Raw genomic sequence first — 10,078 nt, forward strand, 5'->3', positions numbered from 1 at the left:
AACATTTTTAACATATTAAACACGTTTAACACGTTTTTGACACGTTTCACATATTTTTTTACATTTTCGACACATTTGACACATTTTTAACACATTTAACACGTTTCGACACATTTAACACGTTTCTCACGTTTTGGCACATTTAATAAGTTTTTCACTTATTTGGCACGTTTAACACATTTTTGATACATTTAATACGTTTTTACGTTTTTGACACGTTTAACATGTTTTTAACACATTAAACACGTTTATCATGTTTTGGTACGTTAAACATGTTTTTGACACATTTAACACGTTTTTTACGTTTTTGGCACATTTAACATGTTTTGGTATGTTTAACACATTTTTGACATGTTTAGCACATTATATAAATTTTGGCACATTTACCACATTTTGACATGTTTAATATATTTTAGCCCATTTAACACACTTGTGACATGTTTAAAATGTGTAAAATATGTCAAAATGAGTTAAACATGTCAAAAACGTGTTAAACGTGCCAAAATTGTGTTAAACGTGCCAAAAATGTGTTAAACTTATCAAAATGTGTTAAACGTGCCAAAAATGTGTAAAATATGCCAAAACGTGTCAAACGTGTGAAAACATGTTAAACGTGTTAAACATGTCAAAACGTGTTAAACATGCCAAAAACATGAAAAATGTGTTAATCTTATCAAAACGTGTGAAAAAACATGTTAAACGTATTAAAAATGTCAAAACGTGTTAAATGCACCAAAAATGTGAAAAACTTGTTAAACGTGTGAAAATGTGTTTTAAGTGTGAAAACATGTTAAACATGTCAAAAACTTATTTAAACGTGCCGAAAACGTGTTAAACGTGTAAAAAACGTGTTAAAATGTCAAAAACGTGTTAAACGTGTTAAAATATCAAAAACGTGTTAAATGTGTTAAACATGTCAAAAACATATTAAACGTGCCAAAAAAATGAAAACATATTTAAAAAGTTAACATTTTGAACCGATATTTTATTTTACAAACATAGGAATTGAAATTGAATTACAATTCTATCATTTTTTCAAACATAGGAATTAGAATTGAATTACAATTCTATAATTTTTTCAAACATAGGAATTGAATTGTAATTCAATGTCAATATCAATTCTCATAAAATTGGAATTAAAATTTCAATGTCAATTTCAATTCAAATTCCCTCTCATCAAACACACCCTAAAAGAAAAGAATAAATATGGACCTCTTAGCTGAATAATATATATATGTTACTTGGCTATCTAACAAAATTACTAATTAAAAAGAGTTGGTACTTGAATAAATCCAAATCCTTTGCATTGCCCCGTCTCTAGGTTAGTAGGTAATTGCGCAAGCTCCACATGTCCAAAAGCCTCGAATATCTGACGTCATTGGAAATATTAGATTAACGAGACAGATAATAACAAAATGGGACCCTAACAAAAATATATTAGTTAGAAAAGGTAAAAAAATCAATTTTCTTACTAGGCAAAGAACCGATTAGACAAGCATGTGAAAGCATGAGTGCATATGAAAGCATGAGTGTTTTTTACACATAAAAATCACACACCTGTCTAAGATGAAGTTTAGTCATGTTGAAGTGCAGGTTACTAACATAAAGTTTTCTATAAACTACACCATAAGGTCCAGTAGCTGAATATGTCGATGATCCAGTACTTTGGACAAGGTTCTTCTATGCTTCTAATGGATTAACAATTACAGGTTGTCCAGGAGTAATTGTCCGGTGAGTGCAATTACATTGGCACTGACATTGCTTCATAAAATTCAACATACTTGAAGTATCAATATGAACTCATAGTAAGTGTAAAGAGTGCAAGATGTGAATGCTCAATTGCAGAAACGGTTTTAGTAGACTATGTTTCTCTACCAAATATGAGCACGCAAAAAAAAACGCGAAGAGGTAGTATGTGTCATGTGTATTGTACTCGCATCACGGGAAGAGAGAATGCGAAAGAGATTAAGGAAGAATGCAAAAGAGAGATTTAGGGAGCAATGTAGTGACTAAGGGAGAAAACTGTTACTGACGTTGAACGGGAAGTGGGAGAGTCATGGAGAGGAACGGAAACTACTACTGCTGATGTTTAGGGTTTAGGGAGAAAGAAAAATGAAAAGAATGAATGGAGAGGGTTTGACACCCCAAAAGCTCAAATGCTTATTGAGGACAATATTTACATTTCATAGGCTCAAAATGTAATTTTTTCAAACATTATTAAATTGGGGTTATTTTTCAAATTACACCTATTAATAGGGTCATTTCGTCAAATTTTTCGTCTGCACATGTTGTTAAGATTTTTCTACTCGCTTTTTAGGAATAGAAAAAATTGTGTGGTAGAAGAAATGTTGTAGCGAAGTTGGATTGCAAAGATTATATAATTATGGAAAACATATTATATTATGAATAGTTATCTATAAAGAGAGATATAATGATGCTTAATTTTCAAACTTTCTGAATTGCTGAGTCGAGAGTTATGGTTAATTTAGATATATATGCGAGAGTAATTAAATGAATACTTGGACAGGATTGTGGGTTGACCCGTCCATAAACTTGAAACAGTTGTGTATGTTTTGAACTTGCAACCTAACAAAACAAGTACAACTCTTTAACCAAGTGTGATTGGGATGTGGTTTGTCGAGGGATAATAGGCCGGTAACAATTGAAAGTGCTTAAAAAATATAAATCAAATATTTGATTGACCAAAGTGTGAGGTCACGATGTTAAATATTAAAAAATATTAATCAAATATTTGATAGACCAAAATGAAAGTGTAAGGTCACGAGATAAGAAGTTCATTAGAAAAAAAAATATATGTGATAGGATATATGAGAAGCTATATTGTTTTACCGAATTGAATAAAATGTGAAATGAGAATGTTTTATTTTTTATTTTAATATATTATTTGTGATTTATTAAGAATTTTAAACATTTAATACATATTATTATAATTTATTTTGTTTATATTTTTATCCGTATGTATCGCACGAGAATTTTCCTAATTAAATTAATACATGAAATAGTGTTGTTGTCTAGTGATTTTGAGTGTTTAACTCTTGTTTATGTTTAAATGGGATGACATAGGTAAAAATAACATAGATTACAAAAACAAAATATCTACGTGTATAGCTAACATGGCAAAAATTTAACAATTTGTCGGTTTAGATTAATATTTTACAAATTTATAAGATTATGGATACATCCAACAATTTTTAGGTGATACAAAAATTTAAGAAATTGTTCTAACATTATGCATTAATATAGTATTTTTTCATTTTATATTATAAAATAAAATAGTTAATGAGTGTAGAGAGAAATATATGATTAATGGATTAATTAATGGATTTAGAAAGTAAAGAATGAAAGATAGGTATTTTGAAAAAATGAATGATAATTTGAATATATTGAAAAAAAAAATTATATGAAATGTGGATAGACATATAAAATTCTAACTAAATAATAAATGTATCTATTTTTCTCTCTCATATATTATTTTATAATTATATTAAAAATTCTTTTATAATTGAAATAATAACATAAATTTTAGTTTATTTATTAAAAAAATTATTTTAATTATTTAAATAATATTAAGTAATTACATAAAATAAAATATAATTAATAATAATTTTAATAAAATAGTATTTTAATAATAATTACAATAATTAATAATTATATAGTCATTTTTATATAATTGATTTTAAATATTATATATTAATAATAAAATTATGAATTAATTAAAACATAAAATATAAAAACTAAAAAATAAAATAAGAAAAAATAATAATTTAATATTAAAAAATTATTTATAGCGTTAAATATAAAATATTTTATTAAAAATTGAAAATGGGCCTACACGGGCCAGCCCGCTCGGGTCGCGGGTAAGATTTGGGTTGGCCCTTGGGTTAAAAAAAATTCTAATATGATTTGTAGCCTTACAGGATTATGTCGCATAACCCTACCCTAGTTTTTTTTTTCTATTTTATGAATCTTTTAAATTTTAGTTACTTCTGTCGAATTATTTGATTAATTAATGTGTAACAATAGACAAGACTTTTGTTTAGTGTGTATCATGACTATTTTACGGGCGCGTGACTAGCAGGCTCCTCCGGCGCAGCGCCCTATTTGATCATGTTGTTGAACTCTTATTTTCTAGAACTAATAATAATTTTTATTTATTTTTATTTGTAGTGAGACAACCCGCGGGCTGGTCCGTCTAACCCGCAACCCATCTTGGATTGGATTGGAGATATTCAGCCGACCGGGATGGCGGGTCAGCCCACCGTCGACCCATCAAACGATGGGTTTTAATGGTAGACCCGCCCCGCCATGGGTTCGCCCGTCTCACCGCTCTATATATAACAATTAAAAAAAATAGAGCAGATAAAATTATTGATTATCAAATTATTCTGAGAAGATGATTTGTTGGTTTGTTTGGGTTTTTTCTAAAAAAAATATTTTTTGGTTTTATTTTTCTAAATTTTTATTTAATAATTAATTTATATTAAAAAAAATAAGAGATAATTTTGATATTTTAAGTGAAAATATATTAATTAGATGAATGATATGATGGTTGGGTTTTAGAATAGAAACTAAATTTTATCCCAATATCTTATTCATCAAACAAGCCCCAAATGAAACCAATCTTATGTAAACTGTAAATAAGATACCTTATCAAAACAACTTAACAATTTGAATAGTGATATCTTCTTTACCATTCAACTACACATCATGTGCTTGCACACTAACCAATAAAGAAATTGTCAAGTTGACATAATAAAAAAGTCTCTTTGATCTATCTATTATCTCAGGCTTACTAATTGTTCCATATTGTATATCAAATTTAGTGAAGATATAACTGCATTCTAACATGGTAGGACCTTTTTCTTTTTTGTGGATCCTACCATTAAAAAGAGATCGGAAAATCCAAATGGTTCTTGATGGCTGCTTCTCCATGACTGATTTTGTTGATCATGATCATCTATCTACTAATAAAATATCTTACTGATTTTCTCTCCATAAATCTTAAAATTGACTAAAGTATAATAGGTGAAAGAGATCATAAAAGATATGAATGATGACACTAACATAAATAATATATCATTGATGGAGAGATCAGAGATAATAATTCGTCGCTGTTGCCGGGATCAAACCAGGGTCACCGACAGACGGGAATACTCATCACTATATTACAACGACTTGTTGTAAATATTAAAATTGTATATGTTATAATTATATTCCTTATTGTTTGTTTTTGTAGTGCAGTTACCATTTGGAAAATAAAAGTCCCTAAATGTTTTATAATTGAGGATACCAATATATTCTGATGCCTTTAATTGCATGGATAATATATGTATATAAAAAAGGTTCTGAGAATTTTTTTATGGACAAAATTTATAGTCTAATTGTTTTTTATTTTACAAATTCTTTTGAGCATATTTGATTTTGGTCTCATTTCATATTTCAAATCAGTTTGTCATAATTAATATGGTTTTTCAGTACAATGATTAAGTAAAATAAAATAAATCAGTTTGTCAAAATAAATTTGATTTTTGGTATGCAATTGAAATTCCAGAATCTCTTGTCCACCTACAAAGAAGAAGAAGAAGGCATCCAAATACCAAATGGAATATATATTAGTAAAATTGGGATTTTCAGTTCTTTCTTGATTTTCAATTCTCAACCTTTGTAATAAGCTAATTCCAACTTTCATTAACAAATTTTATGGCCACCTGATATTTTCCCTCTGCCCCACCAACTATCAATCCAATATTCTCATAATATGACAACCATCTATAAGTTTATTCAATACAATATTCTCATAATGTGACAACCACCAACTTCCTTCCTACCATAACTTGCCTTGTTCAAGCTCCGAATTCTGTGGCACAGAATTGGATGAGAAAATCCTTCAAATTCAAGAGCCATAAGTCATCATGAACTTCTCTTTCAGATAGTCACCACTCCTTATGGGAGGAAATCTGCCAATCAAATAAGTCAGCCAATGTTAATGTGAATCCAATGGAGGAAACTATGGATGTCCTAAAATATTTCCATTTATTCTTAAAAGAAAACTATAGAGGAAAGAGAAGAATATCGGATTCAAACCTTGGAGGATTTGACTCGCTACAACAACTTTCCAAGCATTCAACAATACAATCATCAGCAGGATCAAGGAAGAATGCCACCTGGACATGTTTCATTCGAGTTATCAATATCATGACATTTAATTGTTTTAAAAATAAATAAATAAAATAATACCGAAAAGCGTTCTTGTCCTGTTGGCATGACTCTGTGCAATGTTGACCTACAAAAGATGACCATAATGAATGACAATTGAGGTTAATGATTTTGTTTAGAAGAATTTCAGTAGTGTTATGTTATACAGGAGGTAGTTCAAAGATATAAATTACCTAAATAAACAATTGGTCCATCTCTCCATCATATCACCAATGTTAACAATAACTGCCCTGAAAGTAGTTTATCCATTAGATTTTTAAGTTATGAGAAAAGTATCATTAACACCGTTAATAACATAGGGATGATATAGCCATTTAGTATATGACTGTTGAGCCTTGGAGCAATAACATACTTTTAACTTTTCTCTTTTTCAAGAAAACAAAAAAAATTCCAAACAGACAATGTCATATCCTTATGATCAATCGAATCAACATGATGTGTGCATGCATTGCAATATTATTCCTAGAAGAAGGCTGCCTTACCAACAGTCTGCAGCCGGACATAGTTCTGGTTTAATATGGTCCCATTCGGAAACCTTCGATTACATTCTTGTTCTCAAAAATCAAACTCATTGTCACGTATATCAATATTAGTCTAGAGATCTAGGATTTGTAGAAGAAATATAGAAAATAAGAGAACGGCCTTAGCCTTTAAGAAAGATAAAAGAAGATTTGATGCTATTTCCTTACTCCAAATAATACATATTCTAATATTTATAAGCTAATAATCCACTAATCTTCTAATTACCTGATTACCCTTGTACTACTACAAATCATCATACCACAATTATACTACTAAATTTATCCTACTCTCAAAGGCTCTGATCCTATGTAAAGTAACAGTCAAGATATCTAGGATTTGTACAGGAGATATAGATGAGGATGCTTAAGCCTTTAGATGAGATAAACCAGATTCAATTTTATTTCATTCATTACTCCATTAAAACTCTACTATTCATAAGGTACTAAGACCTTTTCCAACCCACACCAAAACTCACCCCAAAATGATTTATAATTGTTACTGGTTTACTGTTAAATTTTTAAAATGAATACCAACTTTGGGTGGAAGTTTTTTATTCAGATGTTATATTGGACATCCTGGAATAAGGTCAATTCTTATACTTAACATCATTTGTTACTGTCCCCGACAACATTATTCATTTGGACATTACCTGATCTTTTAGCTTTTAATCATAGCCCATGACGGGTATAAAAATCATGAACTCACCCATGAATATGATGCACATCTTCCCAGATTTGTGGTTCCTTATTTTTCTCTCTGCAAACCTACATCAGTAGAAAGCATAATTAAAAGATGGCAGATAATGAAGCTGAAAGTAAATTTAAAAAAAAAAAAAACATGCCTGCAGTCCACCAATACCATCTGTTGCAAGGAGTGTGATCATTCCATAGTCTGAATGAGCAGAGGCACCAAAAGTTTCTCCATCCAAATGTCCTATCTCATGAAGAACCAAAAGTAAGACCCATGATTTCAGGAAAATACCCCCTCTTTCCTTCATTCAATACAACCGCTTGATTTACATTAACGAAAACTACGTATTGTAAAAAATCAAGATTGTAGCATAAATTAAGGATTGTATATTATTTTAATGTTCTTCCCTTCTCTCAATAATGCATTATTTATATGTACAAGATATAATGAAATAAGTGAAATGTTTATTGTGTTTCTATTACATTTAAAATTGAAATTAAAATAGTTGTCTATGGAGAGTGATTATCATTAAAAAAAAGAAGGTTTAGCTAGAACAGAGAAGCAGATAGTCCAAGATATCTTCTTACTGCATGCAAAAAATTATGTTATCTAAGAATCTCCTCTTTATACCCACATTTTTTTTGGATTTGATTTCTCAAACAATGGTAACAAGTTTGAAATAGACCTGGATAATGCAAGAGGCGGAGGAATCCCGAGGGCAAAGTTGAGGCACCTATTTTCTCAAAGTAATTCTCATCTATGTTCAAAGCAAGAGCCATCAGAGGTAACAACCGTTTTCCAGCAGTCCTGATTCGCCATCAAGCAAAACCGAAAAATCTATGTCAATAAATATAAAGGGTGTTGGAGAGTATATTTGACACTTACAAGACCTTGGCATAGTAGGACTCCATAGTTGATCTCCAAGTTGGTAGGAGTTCTGAAGTTCCATAGCCAGAAACCAAACAGAAGGATGAGGGTTTTATTTAATATCATAATGAATAGTCTATCATTTAAAGCAGACATTTGGCCCATTTGGAGACACTTTCTAGATCTGGGTCTGGATCCATATCTAGACAAGAAACTGTCAAAACATTTCTTAATTTGTCAAAATATTCTAGCTCTGGTTCTAAACATGATCTCATCTTGATCCACGTCCATATGAAAAGTGTTTCTAAGAACATTTATCGGTTTCTCATCTATATCTGGATCCTAAAGGTGTTTCCAAATGGACCCAGTTGTCATAAACTAAACAAAAAGGCAATAGAATAGGAGAGCAGATACCAGTCCTGTCTTGTTCGTATACTTTTTGCTTCAATCAAACAAATTACTTTTATCAGATCTAAGTGCTTATTTGTTAAAGCTTTACTATTTTAACTCTCCTTGGAACATAGTTCTGAAACTAAAATGTGATTCTAGTCAGACAAATTCGGTCACTGATTCAACTGTGTGCATTCAACTGACTAACAGAAGAGAGTTGTCACGAACCTCGTGATGGCCATTGATTTAGATGGCTAACAGTTGACTTATCATCTATAGGACCAATATGAAAAGTCTCCTTTGAATCACCTGTACAATCAATCGACATCATGTCCAAACTCATACTTCCGAAACACTGACTATATCCTAAAGGAGATTATTAACAAAAAAAAAAAAGACCTTTCGTAGAAGGATCCAACTTCTCCGCATAGAGAGGACCGTAACCTCGATCTTCCTTGCGAGGAAGTTTCATTTTCTCTTCAAGAGGGAGCGAGAAGAACTTTCTGCTCTCATCGAACACACTCTTCAGCAAATCTTCCTGGATTCCGTGATTTATGAGGTAAAAGAAACCAAAATGAACACAAGCCTGCGACAAAATAGTATAATTTAAGAATAGTAATCATCAAATTTAGAAGTCTCACAACAGAAGAAGAAAACCTGGTGGATGGAGTCAATGGTGGAGGGAAGATCGGAAGAGGATAGGTCGATTATTGGGAGCTGAAGAGTGTTCGCCATGTTTGTTTACCAGATGAGCAAATGATAGAGAATCTATATATATAAACATTAGTTTCAATATGTATTGGAGGTTTAGCTTTACTTCTTCTTAACACACATCTAATTTTCATTATCTTAAAAGTTAGATTTTATTTCATTTAAAAGGTTTTATTTAGGTATAAAATTTCCAGCTACGTCATCAAATGCCGCTTCCAATTGCTCGAAAATGGATCGTGTACGCTTTCAATTGCTCGGAAATGAATAACGTACATTCTCGTCACTGTTGATAAGGAGATTTTTTTATCGGAAACGCTTAATTCCTAGCATTAAAATTTGATGCTTGTCTTCCTCTTCTATCTCCAAGTCGACCATAAAATAATAGATAAGGCCGCCAATAGTAGCCCATTGCCATGTTAAAAGCAGACAAATGATAGGAAGTATTTTAACTCAAAAAGTACGTGGGACGAGTTTCTGTCTCATACAGCTCAGGCCGAAGACCGAGGGAAGTTTCATACAGCTCAGGCCGAAGACCGAGGGAAGTTTCAGAGAAATAATGAGACCTGTGATTGGCTCAACCGGTAAAGATCAAACCTCCCACATTTTGGTCTCTTAAAAATCACTATTTCACTATTGTCGTCTACATTATTTTAATAGATAA

The 10,078-nt window shown here is 31.0% G+C and overlaps 1 protein-coding gene across 2 annotated transcripts; it reads right to left on the reverse strand.

Annotated features, from left to right (window-relative positions):
- Positions 1-5,606: 5,606 nt before the first annotated feature.
- On the reverse strand, positions 5,607-9,474 carry LOC124927895 (1-aminocyclopropane-1-carboxylate oxidase-like). Of its 2 annotated transcripts, XM_047468393.1 has the most exons (11): positions 9,364-9,474; positions 9,106-9,292; positions 8,935-9,015; positions 8,335-8,386; positions 8,135-8,256; positions 7,601-7,692; positions 7,465-7,523; positions 6,411-6,467; positions 6,259-6,304; positions 6,106-6,185; positions 5,607-5,978 (listed from the first exon to the last, which is right to left on the reverse strand). In XM_047468393.1, exons 1-11 carry the CDS (start codon positions 9,439-9,441, stop codon positions 5,915-5,917), a joined length of 918 nt encoding a protein of 305 aa, XP_047324349.1. In that variant the 5' UTR covers positions 9,442-9,474; the 3' UTR covers positions 5,607-5,914. The 2 variants fall into 2 exon arrangements, with proteins under 2 accessions (XP_047324349.1, XP_047324350.1); XM_047468394.1 differs by lacking the exons at positions 8,135-8,256; positions 8,335-8,386 and having other exon boundaries at positions 9,364-9,458.
- Positions 9,475-10,078: the final 604 nt, after the last annotated feature.

The sequence above is a fragment of the Impatiens glandulifera genome, chromosome 2 (assembly GCF_907164915.1).
Source record: "Impatiens glandulifera chromosome 2, dImpGla2.1, whole genome shotgun sequence".
Lineage (NCBI taxonomy): Eukaryota > Viridiplantae > Streptophyta > Magnoliopsida > Ericales > Balsaminaceae > Impatiens > Impatiens glandulifera.